At 38.4% G+C, this 18,146-nt stretch overlaps 1 protein-coding gene across 19 annotated transcripts in view; it reads left to right on the top strand.

Moving 5' to 3' along the window:
* Positions 1–18,146, top strand: part of TPK1 (thiamin pyrophosphokinase 1) — a 322,063-nt gene that overhangs the window by 251,209 nt on the left and 52,708 nt on the right. For all 19 annotated transcript variants that reach the window (XM_035552546.2, XM_050709121.1, XM_035552547.2 and 16 more), the window contains one exon: positions 5,924–6,035. In XM_035552546.2, coding sequence (XP_035408439.1) covers positions 5,924–6,035 — 112 coding nt within the window. The remainder of the gene's footprint in view (positions 1–5,923; positions 6,036–18,146) is intronic.

Raw genomic sequence — 18,146 nt, forward strand, 5'->3', positions numbered from 1 at the left:
ATTACAGAATATTAGTGCCCTTCCTTAGTAAAGGGCCCTCTTTGATTGACAATTTAACTGCAACATTGCATAATAATTATACAGACAATATGAAATCTTCAGCAGCTTGTCTACTTTTTCCTCTTATCTGCAATCTGTTATACTCTGTACGCTCATAAATGGATATAAGGAAAATGGTTCTGATTTTTTTTCAAGGCATCACTAAAAATGCTAATTAAATCTGTAATGATGGGCCTGCTGAGGATAAGGCATCAAATTCACAAGCTCAAGGATAAAATGTCAGACTTGGCCAGTGTAAGCTTTGTTTGAATGTAAAGAACGTCCAGACCATTCTTGATTATCAGAGTTTCACTCTGCATTTGTGGTGTGCTTTGCATTGGTTTATGGCAGACTGAAAAAAATGTAGAATTCCACCTGTTTTTTCAACACAAGTTTCAATAGAATGAGCATTTCTTTGCGATTGCATTCAGAGGAGAACAGGAACAAGCATTTATGGCATTTCTCAGTCTTTAAGTTATATCTGTAAAGAGAAATGAAACCACTAAAACTCCCTTTTAATGTAACTTTTGTATTTCCAGATATCTTATTTGCTTGATAAAGTGTTTTCATCCCTTCATTTGTGTGTGTGTTAGCAGTGTCTATGCTGCTGACAGTCTTAACAGCTTGCCGTCTCCAGAGACATATATTTCTGCATTTTTGCACCTGTGATTGCTGTTTTCTTGTCAGTCATGTAAGCTAGACTGCGAAAGATAGAAAGTAGAGAGTTGTTTTACTTACTCCTGCTGCAACAGGTAATGGGCAAACAGAGGATGCACCTCATGTGCTTGATTAAAACGTGTCATCATTGGGATTACATGAGAAGTTTGTTCTCAGGAGACTTTTACTAGGCCTTTAGGAAAAGTGTGTGAATGTGTAAAATTGTGGGATCGTTTGCTCTTTGTGGATAATTTGTACATTAGATATACAGTTGCAACCTCTTAAATATATAACCTTGGGGTATAGTAAATCTATTCATTTTAGTGGCACTTACCTCCACAGGGATTTCTTTCTACACCCTTGTCATAAATTGGTTTGTAGCAGATGTGTTCATTAATTGGGTCTATTAATGATTATAATTTATTCTCTCTGTACTGCCTGGGATTTTATTCACTGTAGAATTGTCATTTTATGAAGTGCTCCTCTTGAAGGGTAGGATTAATGGGGCTCTGTATTGTAAATAACTGATACTCTCGAGCCCATCCTTTTCAGTACAGGAGCACTACCCGCATAAGATAGTAAGTGTCAGCAGGATCGGGTCCAGAATTTTTAAATATTGTTTCAAAGTACAATAAATTTGCTGGGTTTTCGATTGATTTAAGCAGCCGTTGATATGATACACAAGAGCTTTTAGACTTCTGAGTTTTCACTGGAGCTGAGGATACTTCTATTTCAACAGTAGCAAAAAGTTTTGTTGGCTCAGATAATGTGCTGGGAGTAGCATGCACGTAATAGTAACTTGGCATTGTGTTAGGGTTACAATAAAATAGCTCTTAAATACATCCTTTTGGGAAACTTAGCTGTATTTATCATGCCCAGAATCTCAGCCTAAAAACTTTTATTATTGTTAAGTCAAGCACCTGCACAACTAATGAGTAGGAGAAATATTTCTGAAACTTTATTTTTCTTTTATTGCCAATCATGATATTTGATTTTTAACATAAATGTTCTCAGCTTGGTTTCATCCTTGTTTCTTTCCTCCTCCAATATGCTGCAGTCCTTGGTGACAGTGTTAATTTCCACCCATTTGATTATTTTATCCGGTAACTTTTTCTGCACCCAGATGTTTATATACTAAAACAGATTGTGGTTTTTGCCTTTTCCCTAGGTAACACTATGACATCTGTATTTAGGTTTTTGCTGTTGTTGTTGTTTTCAAGCATGTGCTGCCATCTATAGAGTAATCATTGAAAGAAAGCTGGTATAAAAAGACATTTTATTGAAAGATTATGGAAAACAAGATCTAGCTAGTGGAAGAGGTATCTTAGAGCTGTTGGTCAGATCTCAAGAAATCCTGTTTCTCCATTGCCCCAGATGTCACAGTAGACACAGGTGAAAATACACCACTTATGACTTTTATGAGTTGAGTTATTCAGTAGACTTATTTCTACTGGACAAACTACCAGGGCAGCCTGAAAATTGGAGTAAGGTTGGTTTGTCCTCTAATTGTGTGACTGGTTCCTTTTCCTTCCCCATTGCACTTCACCTCTCCTAGTCCTGCAGCAGTTTCCAAGATCTGTTTATTAATATCTTGTTTTCTTTTTCTTTCTTTCTTTCTTTTTCTTTCTTTTTTCTTTTTTCTTTCTTTCTTTCTTTCTCTCTCTTTCTCTTTTTCTCTCTTTCTCTCTTTCTTTCTCTCTCTCTCTCTCTTTCTTTCTCTTTCTCTTTCTCTCTTTCTCTTTCTCTCTTTCTTTTTCTTTTTCTTTCTTTCTTTCTTTCTTTCTTTCTTTCTCTTTCTCTCTTTCTTTCTTTCTTTTTTTTCTTTCTTTTCCTTCCTTCCTTCCTTCCTTCCTTTCTTCCTTCCTTCCTTCCTTCCTTCCTTCCTTCCTTCCTTCCTTCCCTTCGTTTTCTTTTTTCTTCCCCCCCCCCCTTTTTTTAATTTAATGTTGACTCCTTATTCCTCCTCAGCATCTTGTTAACTGGTCTGATGCCTCTCTTCTGTGTCCAGCTCTAACCTGCCAGGTTCCAGGTTTTTCCCCTTTAGATCCCTTCAGAATGCACTACTGGAGATCAGCTCCCATTATCTCTCTCTTTCATTGTGTTTTCTTACTTGGTATCTATTTTATAGTATACATTTATTGCAATATGTTTGGTCTGGAAAGCACTTGGATAAGTCATTTCTTTATACTTTCATGAAGTGCCAGCAGGCTACCTGAGCACACATAGCATCTGTCAGCATTTGTCTTGATGTTGTTCACATGCTTTTGAGCTTGCAAGCTTTTGACTAAGGATTTTAGTGTGTTACAGTCTCAGATATGGTAGTGTTAGGTATATGAGTTCTTTGCAATCAGGCTTCTATTCATTTGACTTATGAGATGTGACAGAGAACTACTATGGTGTTAAGTCCTTCCTCAGCAACAAATGTTGGAGTGAGGGAGTGTTTAACCACTAATATTTAAATGCTTTCTTATAACAGAAGACATCGGGATCAAAACAGAAGGTTTAACCTATATGGATGAAGTATTCTTAAAAATATCTTCTGACATTTTCTTCTTATTGCTGAACTTAGAAATTGATTTTATTTCCTAGCATGACAGACAAAATGAAGAAAAAAAATCAATAATGACGATTGATCAATGTTTTTCAAAACTGACTTAATAAGATAAAAATCAATGCAGCTGTATTATTTGCCATTATTTTATCACCAGTAACATTCAAACATGGTAATATTTGATTCTTAAGTTAAAACGTGAAAATATTTCAGTTACCTCCTGCAGAGACAAAACACTTGAGGAGGGCAAGGGATTTATTTAGTCAGACTTTGGTTTTCTTTTTTAATCCTAATTTTGGAACTTTGAGTTTTGCAGAAACTGAACACAGTTTTATATTTTAAGTGCCAGTATATAATTGTTCCTTTAAACACAGAGATTTAAATAGAACAAATTAATACTTGTATTTTCAAATTACAAGTTCTGAACCTCCTTTTCTCCTGCAAATAACAGTTCCATCTTCTGTGGTTGAAAGATCTGTATTTGCAAACTCCAAGATAAGCTTGGGCACCTAATTTCCCCTGCCATGTGGCAGACTTGCAGTGCTTTGACTTTAGAGCCTTACTGGACAAATGCATTAGCTGTTAATCTTTTTTGGCAAAAATTAGATGTTCATTTGTTTTGTTTGTCTGGTTTTTTCCAATGATCATTTATGGTTTCTGTCCCCACTGTCCCCAATAATAATAAGGTCCTTTGCTGATTTATTTTAAATAAATAAAAGTCTTAAATTCTGTCTTGTGTAATAACAGTAAACCAATCCCCAAGCCATGAGTTTGGCTTAACAGCTGAGAGTTTTTTTACAAAAATAATCTGAATTTTAATATTTTATTTCCTGCCTACCTGCTGGCTTGGATTTAGCCCTTTAGGCTCCTAGTTTGAAATTACTATTATTGTTGAGGGCTAGAAACTGACCTTATTAGGGAAGGAAGTCAAGATTCTCACATAATCATGAGGAAGTGTGAAATAGCATTTTAGGGAAGTATCAAATATTGAAAGACTCTTAATCCAATCCTGGATATTGGCAAGCCTCTGATAATGGCATCTTTTGTTTTAAAGATTTATTTCTTGAGAACAGAAAGACAGATTTCTACATAAATTTCTTACAGATACGGATTCAATTCAGTAAGCTGGGCCAAAATGTCAGAAAATGAAAAATGCAAAGTTAATAATAGGTAGGCACAGTTTTGAGTAATACGGAGCTTGATTAGGTTCTCTGTTGGGCCAATTACTTTTACCTCTCTTTTTAATAGATGAATGCAGTGAATTTTCTCCTCAAATAACCCTGAGCAACAGCAATATGTACATTCAGCAAGAACAGACAATCCCACTCCTTTGTTCTCTCCTTCATTGGCAGCATCGTTATAGACAATATCTGTGATTGCCTCATGAGAGAGCTTGCACTCGTACTTCTCCTCTCCTTTTCCTCCTCTCTCCATACAGCAGGAAAGAAGTAGCATGGCATATTGCACAGCTAAAAGGTTATCAAGCCTGAATTTGTTACACCTCTGAATTTGGCAGGCAAGCATTCACAACCACTATAGGAATACATGGCTCATCACCACATGAAGCTGGACACCCTGAGAAGATAGATGATATTGGATTGGTTTTCATGTTGCCCTGCAAACAATCAAACAGGCGTAAGCTATGCAATCCAATACTCCCTAATTGACAGCTTTTCCAAGGTTCATTTGTTAACTGAGAGCATGACATGTATTGAAGTTGTTTCTTCATAATGCATTTGGCATTAACAGGAGAATCTGTCAAACACCTCAGATATCAGCATCTCAGTAATAAGATACTTTGCCTCCAGTCTTGACTTTCTAACTAGTGACTTTAAATTTGCAGAGGCATTTGGAAGGAGACTATGAGAGGACAGACAGGACACAAATAAAAAAGTTTAAGTACATTCCCCAAATTAAAATCTGTGAGAAAGTATTTTTGCTGTTTTGGATGTTTATGAGATTTATCCTTCAACTGTTTCTTTCTTCTTTTGTTATAAGACCTTGGTTTCTTGCTTAGTAACATACTCACTGAATAATGCATTGGAGTTCAGAGGTTTTTTTTTATTTTGGTAGATTGAAAAATAGGCAGATCTGATTTTATTTGTAGTGGTGAAGAATTTGTGTACAAAAGACATGCTCAAGGATTTAACTTGCCTGTGGATCCACAAGAGAATAAAACCCCAAAGAAACCCACATTTCTATAGAATCTTAACCTTCCTCCAGATGAAGCTCACGTTTGTTTGAAAGAATGAATTACCTATGCAGAAAAGACCAGAGTATGAATTTTCCACTGATCTCGTCACTTTTTTTCGTTTGCTGTTGTAGCTAGTCACAATAAACAAATTAGTTTCTTAAAATAAAAACTGTGCCAGGACTCTGAAATTTAGCATTTTCTCTCCATTCTGTGGAAGATTTCCACTATCTGCTCTTCACTGGGACTGTTTATATGCTGATATCTGGCAGATGTTCACCTGGGGTCTTTGAGTACTTTGTAAAAGCTTGGCCACAAACCTGTTGTCATTCATAGCTGCCACTTCTCATATGTGCCGTAATGATGGGTACAAGTTGAATTTCCCTTAGGTGTACACAAAAAAATGTGTCTTAACTTCACTTGGCTGTTATTACTCTGTGTAAGCATGTTACTCTGCACTGACCTCAGGCCCTTCTGTGTTGCAGGGCAAGCACGAGCTGCAAGTGGACACGGGACTGGAAGGCGCCTGGTGCGGCCTCATCCCCATCGGGAACCCCTGCGACAGCGTCACCACCACCGGCCTCAGGTGGAACCTCAGTAAGTCGGGTGCCTCACAGGTGGTGGGCTTGTCGTCACAGCTGCATGCCTCCGCACCGCTGGCCAACCCAGCCTTTATGCCAGCCTCGCCGGTGCCGAAGGGCTTTGGGTGTTTGCAAGGCAGAGCATGGCAGTGGATCCCTAACAGGCCATTTGTTTCTAGAAATGAACTTTAAAAAAAAAAAAAAGTGAGTTATATTTAAAACTGAGATTTCGCAGGCAGAAATGTGTTTTCCATTTGAGAGTCATTGTGCTGTTTTAATAGAGCATTTGTTGGGGTCATGATACATTACCATCTTGATACATTGCTCTCCAGGGAGGGGAAGCTGCAAGTGCCTAACTCCTAGTTAAAAGCCCTGAAGTTAAAACAGACAAATAATAATATGATACTGATTATTAAAGCCATGTCACTTCCCCTGAAATGCTTTATGTATATTGTCTTTTTGTCAGCTCTGAATAATTACATCTTTTTCTTTTGTGGAGTGAGTCCAGAGGAGGGCCATGAGGCTGATCTGAGGGCTGGAACACTTCTTCTATGAAGACAGGCTGAGGGAGTTGGGGTTGCTCAGCCTGGAGAAGAGAAGGCCCCAGGGAGGCCTTAGAGCGGCCTGCCAGTTCCTAAAGGGGGCTACAGGAAGGCTGGAGAGGGACTCTTTGTCAGGGACTATAGCGACAGAAAAAGGGGGAATGGTTTTAAAGTAAAAGAGGGTATGTTTAGATTAGATACTTGGAATAAATTCTTCACTGTGAGGGTGGTGAGGCCCTGGCACAGGTTGCCCAGAGAAGCTGCGGATTCCCCATCCCTGGAGGTGTTCAAGGCCAGGCTGGATGGGGCCTTGGGCAGCCTGGTCTGGTGGGAGGTGTCCCTGCCCATGGCAGGGGGCTTGGAACAAGGTGATCTTTAAGGTCCCTTCCAACCCAACCCATTCTGTGATTCTATGGTTCTTTTTCTCATTCTAAAGTGGGAAAAGCGTGTTTGGTCTGGAACTGGGACATCTATCTGTAGAGAAAGGAAGTTTCTTGACAAACAGAAAAAAAGATATAATCATCCACCTGCTCTCTCTTCCCACACTGAGTCATTCAGGCTGTATTTACTGAAGAAAATAATGGGATTTTTATTTATTTATTTTTTTATTTATTTTTGTTAAGATAGGGATTCGTAAGAACTTAAGGGAAGCAAAGCAGTAATTTTCAGGCTCTGATCTTGCGGTCTGCTGTGCATGGCCAGACTTTAGAGCTATTATTCCATGCAGAAAGTGTAGAAAGGGCACATGGTTGTCACAGTTTGCTGAGCATTGCCCCTGTTGGCAGATGATTAATCTGAGGTTTACCCACTGTGCTGGCCAGCAGCCTGTGTGTTAGTCTGGGGAGTGTCTTGTTCCACGGAGGATTTGAGTATGTGAAATTAAGTAGTATGATGAAAGATACAAATATGGCATTAATTTCATGATATGAGAGACTTGCCAGATGGAAGGATGGAGAGCTGTCTGGCTAGTGATGTTTTTATTCTCTTAAACTGGATTGTGAGAGCTAAATGTATGGTGTAAGGGACAGTTCTCTTAAGTTGAAAAAGTCAAATATTTTCATTTGTACTGATAAGTATAGTTGACAAGTAAGTTACTGAATCTTCATCTGCTCCTCTCCTGTTGTGCAATGAATTTTATGCCCAGTTGCACTGACGGACTACCCATTTCTCAGTGAATTGTCTGCCCCGCAGAGTGAGGTGAAAGAAGCTCAAACCAGCCTTATATTAATGAAGAGAACATCTTTGAAGCTTTTATCACTTTGTAAAAGGCTGTGGATCAAAATCTGGTGGACTCTGTGAGGCTACAGTCCTTTCTTGTGGTTTTAATTGAATAGTTATAAAACAGGTTATTTTTTAGATACATCAGATTTTTTTTGGAGTTTAATGTCATAAATTTAATCAGTTTTACAAGGTGCTGATTAGAAAGACGGTAATTTTAAAGGTGGTCTGTCTGCTATCACAAATTACATGGCTTTGTTACTCCTGACATCACGATTTGCCTTTGTCTGTTGAAACTAAATGTCACCCTATACCAAAAAAATAGAGATTTTTGTTCTTTCAAACGAAGTTTTTCACACGTCCTTAAGAAGAAAGGGTTTACTAGTCTACCTGTACCAGTTTGAGGGGAACGAGGTGCAGTGGTAAAAAGTAGTAACAGTTCATATCTAGGATTGGCTTGAGAAGTCAGTTTCTTCAATGTTTAGCATTCTAATTATGCTGTATTAGACTTCCTTGGTTTCCTAAGAGGCATAGCTAGATACAGACCTGCTGGGATTTTTATTATACTTAATTCGGTCTTCCTTTTTTCTGGAAGACAAAAAAAAAGTATTTAAGTGACTGTTCTTTTGTGCTAACATGACACCACCATCCCTTCTTCTCCCAGTCATTGTTGTTCTCCATCACTTAGAGGAAACCTCAGACATTTACTACGTTTTCCTTAGTGATGTGTACACTGCATCCTGTTACAGGCTATACTTTCAGACTCAGTATTCATATTTCTCACAGGTTGTAAATGAAGAAATTATTTCTCTGCATTATCATCACAGATAAATAAAACCAAAAATAATCTGGTATTCCTTGAAGATATTTAATTTATCTGAGACACCAAAGCCATTACAACCTGAAATTGATCTTGTTTCCAGGTGACTGGAGCTAAACTTTACTCATCCAAATACAAATTTTGAATCAAGTTACTGTTCAGATATTGATGAAACAAATAGAAGTGTAGTTGCATCCTCAAAAGGGAAACCAATATTTCAAATAGAACATGTCATTAATTGTGACTCAAAATTTTTTTCTTAGTAAATAAGCCTTATATTCAGATAATGTAAGTTTGATATTAGCTTTCATTGTGTTCCTGGCTTTTGTGCTGCCTTCTGCTATTACTTATAAAATTGTTAGTCCTCCTGTAATTTGCAATGGAGAGAAGTGAAGGCTCATCTGGCAAGAAAAGGGAATGAGAAGACATTGAAGTCTGACCTGGATATCTGCACTAATGCTGACGTCTGGGAGCAGCAGTGTTTTCCCTGTTTGCTTATTAATGGCATTTTTATGACATACTTTCATAAACCTCAGTGAATAAAGTGATTTGGTTATAAATTCATATTTTGGTGTGTAAATCATGGGAGAAATTTTCAATCCAAATATGATATGATAACCCTTTTTCCCCATTTTGTCATGGAATTAATAGAACGTGATCTAACAAGTTAGGTTTGTTTGTTGTTGTTTTTTTTTTAACTAATTTTTGAGTCCTCAAAATATTTTTAAGTTCCTTGGTTGTAAACTATTTTCAGAATTTTGGTTCTGTCTGAACAGTCAAAAATTGATAGGTTAGGTGTGAGGGAAGCCCTCATTTTTGCAAGCAATAATTTCCAGCAACTCAAAATTCAAATAACACTGCAGTGAAAGAAAGAGCTGGCTTTGCATCAAGGTTTTTAATGTTTAACAAAGATTTCTCTGTGAGCATATCTGGATTACTCTGCTAATTAAAATGTGTAAAACCTTCAAGGGGTAGTCAAACGTTATCTGTGTCTAATCTACAGGTGCTGTCATGAGACTTCATAGTGTCTGAATAGAAAAAGACAAGGATAAATGCCTAAGACAGAAGCTGTATTGGGGTTGCAAGTAGGATACCAAGGCTCTCACTTTAATGGCTGAATTAGATAAACCTGAGATCTGTAAATTATTCTGCCAGCTCAGAAACAAATGCACTTGATGTCTTGATTATACTTTTAATAGTGCAGAATTCAGTATTTTTGTGTTTCTGTGTGAGGATGCAACATGTATGCATGCTTTTATGCATGCATGTCTTAGTTGGCAAAAACAGAACATTCATTTTAGTTCTCATCTTATGGGTGAAAGAACTTGGAGAATAAAGTGGAAAATTGATTAGAGAAAATATTTTTATCCATACTTGCTATTGTGCAGCACACATTCAGAACACATTATAAACATATTCTTTCCACTCCCAAAGGGATACAGATCTCTTCCCTATTAGAATCTGATTTACAGCAAAGGAATCAGTTAATGCTTTGTCTGGTTTGACTCACCTGGCTGCTTGCTGATAACAGCTCCCATGCCTAATAAATAAATAAAGAAAAATCCAATAATGCCAGAATTACCCAGCATGCTTATTTAGGTCCTTAGTGGTGCTTTCATGGAACTTGAATGAGAATGAAGGCAGAAATCAGCTTCAGTGTTCACCATAGAAGAGGTTGGAGGGTAATGGTAGACTTTTCTCGGAAATGGTTCCTTTTCTAGTAAATTACTGTAGAAAATAATCTCACCAGCTAATTTACTCTTCATCCCTCTGGCCTTTGATATGCTGTATGTCATGCCTGTACTGAAAATATCACCATATGGATATATGTGTGTGTATATGATTGCGCTTTCCAGATAATTTTCATGCAAATTGGCTTCTTCAGGCAGGAAGTTAAATTGCTGTAAAATGCTGCCATTCAAAAGAATGCCAGTCATTTCACTTCAAATGGCAATAGCAATAACAACAGGAGCAAGACCTTCTTCCTCTAACTGTAGCAGCAGAGCATCCACTGACAACTAACTTCACAGGTAGAAAAACAGGATTCAAAATCCTTTTGATGCTGTTTACATTGTTAGTAGAAGTGAAATGTTTGCACTGTTTTGTCACTACATTGGGGTTGTGTTGACATTGGGCATTGCAGATGGGACAAACAGGTTGCAAAAGCAGTGGGTTTTTATGTTTTAGGAGAAAGGCAGAGACTAAAAGATGAAAGAAAAGAAGTAACTCCCTAAGGAAAAAAAAAAAAAGTCGGAGGGTGAGGGACGATTCTGGAAAATGCAATAAATTAAGACGAACATCTATGCATCTAGCAAAGCTGTTTCTGTAAGCACTCTAACCTGTTTCATAACTGAAATAGTGTATATGGCACACTTTGCTGCCCCAGTTCATTCTAAGTGAGGCAAACTAAGCAGCACTTGCAGGAAGAGGTCCATTTTCAGTGGCAAAGTGAAAAAGCTTCACAGCTGAATTGTCCACTGTTCCCCTCTGCTTTCCTGTCCTTCCCTCTCTTCTCATTCTTCACTGATAGAAGACTTCCCAGTCCATCAACTGGGATCTGTCTGCAGAGCTTTGATAATTTATCTTTTCCCTATTCATTGCAGCGCTAAGACCCTGGGTAGTGCAGAGTGACAGAAGTGATGCTGCTGCTCCCAAAGCTTTGGGCGTTTTTGACCTTTTGCAAGCTATTTGCCTGCAGGAGTGCTGCTGTTTGCCTTCCAGGGTCACATCATTTATTACAAGGCAAGGCCTGCTGAAATACTTTTCCAACAAAGCAGATGTTCTGATGGTGGCAGCCTGGCATCCTACTGGGTTACTGCAAGTCAGCAAAGGCAACAGTGAGGGCATTGCTTAGCATTGCATGAAATGATTTTGAACCCAAAAGATCATTTGGCATACGTTAAAGGAGTGATGAACACAGCTCAGTTGGGCTTAGCCCCTAAAGCTGTAGTTGCATTTTTTTCCTGGACAGCAGCTCAAAACCTCGGTCAAACTTTGTGAAGGGACTTGAGGTGAGGATCTCCTGAGGTTCTTCCTGTCACGCTTTCAGTCCATTTCCATAGATTTCAACAAATGTTTGGAGTTAGTGCAAGGGAGATTTGGTTACGGCTCTTCTGTAGCAGGGTCCTGGCATTCAGTTTGGAAAAGCAGTTTTAACATGATAAACCTGCGTGCTCTTCCAGATCACACTGTTTGGAGACATTACTGATGTAGGACTCCACTTACAGAAAGATTCATGTGTACTCTGGATCTGAACAGAAACCAGCACTAAGGTTAGCCCAGCCTTCTTTAAAAGGACATGGAAGTGTATATGTGATCCTTCCATAGAACAGTGCCAGGCAGTAATTGCCAGGAAGGGAATGGAATATATATTAAAAAAAAAAAAAAAAAAGAGTTCTCCTTCATAGCTGTGTACAAAGCAGATGGCTCTCCACAGCCTAAGACCATCCTGAAGTAAACTCTAGGCACTTATTTATCTCTAGCTATGTTGCCACGGCACACTGCAACTGCACAATTTAATTTCATCATTAATAATAGAGGTGAGAAGATTGTCAAAGGAGCAAAACACTTTTTTTTTCCCTTGCATCCCCCGTTTTACTTCAGTCCCTTCTTCTAATGGAAATGTGATCTGGAGATATGAAACAAGAGGTGCACTGACTCAGACCAATTTTGGTACGGATAGGCCTCATCTCTTCAGTTGCAGCTGATTAGTAAGGATACTAAAGTCACATGAAAATCAGAAACAACCTGCTGCTGCTAAAGGGTAGGAACTGTAAACACTGAGCACCTTTCTGGGGAAGAGAGAGCTCTGCAGGGAGCTACCATTTAGATTGATGTGAATGCACGGTAATTCTATGGGTTTCAGTGGTGGCTCTGAAATCTCATCAGTAGTTGCAGAAGCAGAATTGGTCCAAGAAAGAGACCTTTGAGTTTATACTAAAGGCATTTAATTCTAAAGGCATTCTCATCAGTCAACCTGCCCATATGGATATTGGGAAATCATCTCATTTGGACAATTGCAGAGGCAAAGATGAAACATCATGGTGTATTTGAATGAAAGTCAGTGAAAAATTGGCCAGAGTGCAAATGCTCATTTGTCATATCCCTTGCAAATATGCTTTAATTGTTTTCATATTTAAATGCCCAGAATCAGCCATAATGAATGTAAATGTCACACTGCCGAGAGATTTCCAAACACAAAAAAGCTCTCTGAGGCGTGTGGTGAGTTATTGCCAGTTCCCAATGTTCTCTGCAGAACCGTAAAAGGGCAAGGACCAGTAGGAGGAGAAATCAATCATGTCTGGCATCTCCTAGAGTTTTAGAAGTATTTTTTAAAAAATTGGATGTATTTGTTTGTGGTGGCTCAGTTAACAAACAAACGTGATACTTGGATTTTTGGGGGGTTGTTCATGTAGTTAGCAGAACTGACTCTTGCTTTCTAATTTAGTAGATACGAGTGTATGTGATTTATCTCTTCTCCCTAAAAACATGACACGGGGGGGAAATCCTCAGCAGTGATCTGTTCCTGTATCTTAATGACAAGCAGTTCCATTCCCTCTACTATACCTCAATTCTTCATTCGCTGCACCTTTCACAAATACATCACACGCTGTTTCTGAGGGGCCTTTTTCTCTACCAGTTTTTGTCACTAGATGTTTGTGGAAAAGAAGAAGGGGTAGATTTTTCCTTGCTGTGGTGTGAAGTTCTGGAGAGGATGGAAGTCTGGTGGATGCCATCACTGACTGTTGAATACTTCAAAAAAGTTATGTTTTGGCTGTGAGTTGTTTATGGCATCCCGATGTGTAATTAATCAGCCAGTAATAACTAACTGTAATCAGTGTGTTCTGGAACTATTAATTTTAGATGTACATACCAATTACAGACCACTAAGCAAATCTGTTTTTCCAGGTGAGTCGGAAAATACAAATTTCTAATAGATATATACATGTCTTGCTACAGCATCTTTTGGGCTGTGCATATACATGGGGGAGTCAGGGCAACAGCAGGAAGGGAACGAGAAAAGAGAAACAGAGAGGGAAAACCAGGATGCTGGGAGATCGCATCTGGGAGTAGAGACATGTTTTGGAGAGAAGGAAGGACAGATAACATCAAAATATGGGAAGATATGAACACAGAGACTGAGAAAATAAAAACAGGTGTTTTAAGTAGACAGTTGACATACTCGCTTTTGAAACCCTGAATTGAGGACAGCATTTCTCAGTCATGTTATTTCTCTGCTGTAGTAATCCCTCTTTTTCCACAGCTGTCCAGGGATAACAACCTACTTCTGCTGTCAGTAGACTGGTCAGCTCAGGTGATACATGCCTGTCCACAAGATTTGCTGGGTATTGATCCAGTTACGAGAGATGGCATTAGTCATTTGACTTAAAAACAAGAAGGAACAACAAGAAGGACTTTCTCTCACTTGGCGTTCTTAGGGCTACCAATTCAAGAGTTGTCTATAATTTTACTCCAAGCAAGTGCATTATCAACATGCATCTCAGACATTTGTTTCTCACAGTACTTGAGTGGGGTGCTCAGCACCCTGACATTTCTGAGGGCTCTGCCTTGGTCCTGCAAAGCACAGGATACTCAGAAATGAAACCCGTGGCTTCATCTCCAAGACACCCACTGTTGTCATTAATTTGTGCCTTTGCTCTGGAGCATTTGAGCAGGTGCAATGGCATTATCAGTTCTGTTGTACTGAGCACCACAGAGACGTCTGTGAGCATTTTAATATGCGCACATTCAATGCAGTTTAAATCTATGCAGTAAATAAGGCATAAAGCCCTATAATGAATCAGGGCTTGAAATGTGTCAGTTCAGCAAACACTGTTTACTGAAAGAGTCTGGCCCACTTGGTTAATGTGAGTGCGTAATTAAAGGATGAATGCTGAAGAACCTGAATTAAAATTTCACAGGCAAACCTTAATTCTGGCATCCCATAAGTCCCAAGTCTATGACTTTGCAATCTTGACATTTCTTAAGAATCATCTTGTGTGTGCATGTGAGTCCATGAACTATTAACAGGTAAGCGTGTAGCATGTCACCTCGTATCAACACAAGTCTAGGTCAGTATGTGGTAGCTGTGTTTGCTGTGTTTTTTATATTTTGAAGCTTTCTCTTGTATTTAATAAATTATTGATAAAACCACTGACACCTTTCAAACAAGTCCAAATATTTTTAATATATTTTATGTTGGTGGTGGTACATGTTGTAAAACAAATAGTAAATCCAAGTAATTGGGGGTGGAATAGAGTTCAAGAGATCCTATAGTCCTTATAGATTTTTCTCTGACAGGTTCCTGTCAAAAAAAGCTTTGTCTTTTATAAGCTTTCAGTGTTGGAGGTTCCTTCATAACAGCTTCTTCATAAAGTCTGCTCCAATTAGGATTTTTGTTTCCTTTCTGTATTCTACAAATACAGTATGTGATGAATATATTCTCATGCTGTTAAGCATTAGAACACAGCGTTTATAATCTAATTGCCAATAAGAAATCTCAGAATTGTACGTTTAGGTTTCCCAAGCATAAGGCATTACTCTATAATTTACACAGGCGCCAGCAATACCACTGTATCACTGCTGATTGGCATGCCACTTAATGATGCTGTTTGTAAGATAATTTTCTAATCAGCTGTGTGAACACTCATCAGGAGCTTGCTTCTTGATTTAAAGCAAAGGAGTTGGAAAGAACGATATGGTTTGTTTTGCTTATAGAAACAGAGGGGGGGGAGGGAAATGGTTATAAAGAGAAATATTGGAGGGTTTTTTTTCCATTGTATAAAGCATAGATAGAGCTTAAGAACATAATTACAGAAAGCTTTGATGTCATGAATCTGGATTAAGTACTGAAAATAATGTAGAATTAAAAATTGTGTCATTAATGAATCAGTATTCTTCAGGTTATTTCCTTAGTGTATTTTGAAATCGGACAATGGTAGCTTAAAATTTAACATTTAGTTTTTTTATCAGGTTTTATATTTCCAGTCATCACTTAATAATAATAATAATTACAGGGTTTACTATTGAAGATAGTCATTTCAATCTAGTCAGTTGCAGTTGAAGCATGGTCAGTTTTGCATGTCAAATTTTAGATTTCATTCCAAGAAATTTAGCCAAACCTCTCTCCTCCTCCCCCCCACACACAAACACAAACACACAAAAAAACATGCTTTCTTCCTATGTATTACATTATTTTGTTCTGTAACAAACAGAAAAGTTTTAAATTAAAAAATGTTGTCTAACACACATGTAAGGTGCATCAAGCATGTCTGGCATGGAGGCAATCCATTGTGTGATTTAAGACGTTTTAACCTTTAACCCCTGGAGTAAAGTGTTTCACTCTGGGGTCAGCAGCATAAGGAAAACATAGGCCTGTTGGAGCAGGTCCAGAGGTGGGCCACAAGGATGCTCAGAGGGCTGGAGCACCTCTCTGATGAAGAAGGACTGAGAGAGTTGAGTTTGTTTTGCCTGGAGAAGTGAAGGCTCCAGGGAGGCCTTACAGTGGCCTTCCAGTACTTAAAGGGGGCCTACAGGAAATCTGGGGAGGGACCCGTTATCAAGGAATGTAGTGACAGAACAAGTGGGAATGGTTTTAAAGTAAAAGAGGGTAGGTTTAGATTAGGTATTTGGAATAAATTCTTTACTCAGAGGGTGGTGAGGCCCTGGCACAGGCTGCCCAGAGAAGCTGCGGATGCCCCATCCCTGGAGGTGTTCAAGGCCAGGCTGGATGGGGCTTTGGGCAACCTGGTCTGGTGGGAGGTGTCCCTGCCCATGGCAGGGTTTGGAACTGGATGATCTTTAAGGTCCCTTCCAACCCAAGCCATTCTGTGAATAAGATGATCTTCAGTTGACCTCTGCAATTTATGAATAGCTTTGATACAAACAAGTATCTCTTCAAATTTTATCCCTCAAATAATTATTATAAAACCCTTACATGCTCACCTTATCTTCCCGTAGTCTTTATATCCAATGTATATTGAAGAATTCATGTTTTATGAAATCATTAGAGCTTAATACCGAGCTTGTGGAATTAATGGAAAAAATACACACAGTCTTTAATAATAGTATGGTAATCTGGAAGTACCTCTGTCCTTTCCTTCACTAAACTAGGATAACTGAACCCCCTGACTTATCAGGAGACATAGCCTTCCATGTATTTTCACACATGTGACTGGTTCCATGAAATAAAAGGGGATTATTCAGTGTGTAAAGCTAAACATGGGCAGAAGTACTTACTACAAGTCAAACTCTGCAGCGGGAGATATAACCTTCAAAAATGCCTGAAGTGGCTTTTCTATATGTAAAATAAGGTGATAGCAACTTTAATCTCAGTCTCCAGGGTTAGCTGTCAGTGCTGGTTCCCATTTGAATATCTCTTCTCACTCTCTAATGTTATAAAACTTTCTTTTCTAGCTCTGCATATTTTTTACGTATTACTGATTGGCTGTAGTAATTTACATGAATTCCTCCCGATTTTGCTGTCTGGGCAAAGTATGGAGACACGGAAAGACAAATGACTTTCAAATATTTCTTGCATGTGGCTCCTTTACCTGTAGTTCAACAGATGTGGTTTCCTACCAATACAGCTGTCAGATCCATGCAGCTAGTAAATCTTTCATGAGAGAATTCTGGAAGAAAAGGGTTCCGGATACGTACCAGGTTTTTTTTAAACAGTCGTAAATTTTTCATTGGAATTGCTAAAAGCACCAGAATATGGTACGTCTGCAGAGTTGTAAGAGAACAAGACACTCAGGACTACGTGAATCAACCACAGTGGATGTGAATTTGTGTGTTTGCTTTTTTTACAATGCTAAAAACGTACCATACTCTTGTGGCTTTGTCTGCCATACGTAGAGCAAGATTTTCAATCCAGATCAAAATTCAGTCCAGATTGACTGTTTATACAAACTCACTAGAGAGCAGGGAAAATTTTCATCATGTCATGAACTGGAATGAAATATTAACATCAACACAATCTTAGTTGTAGAAGAATAATTCAATATCATTCCTTTTTATGTTAAAACACAAAGAGTTGATGTGTTTACCTTGTAACATTCCAACAGCCTGCAACCAGTTTTTTGATAACTGCAGATCAACACTGGCAGTACTCTGAAAGACAGCTTTTTGTTAGGAGCATATGTAGAGATTTGTATTGTTCATTTGCAGCATACACGAGGAAGGCAGTTTGGTTCTTCAGAAACTGCATGTGCCACTTGTTCTATCATGCAGGTTTTTGTTACCCTACATGCTTATGTTAGTATAGTTCTACAACAGACCTGAAATGTTTAAGACAGATTTTTGGGACCTCTCCTGCTGGCAATTAATTTTACATCTCATATACCTCAGGGAAACATTGTTGTCAGTGAATCATGAGATTAACTTGTATTCTTTTTAACGCTACAGGAATTACTTTAGTGTCCCAGCTGAATTCCTAAAGAATTTTACTAGCTATTATGAAATTATTTTTTTTTTCATTTTATGCCATTTTCTAACTTGCCAGGATAATGATTCACATGCTGTTTGTCAATCTTGGTTTTGCACCAGT

Source organism: Cygnus atratus, chromosome 2 (genome assembly GCF_013377495.2).
Source record: "Cygnus atratus isolate AKBS03 ecotype Queensland, Australia chromosome 2, CAtr_DNAZoo_HiC_assembly, whole genome shotgun sequence".
Taxonomy (NCBI): domain Eukaryota; kingdom Metazoa; phylum Chordata; class Aves; order Anseriformes; family Anatidae; genus Cygnus; species Cygnus atratus.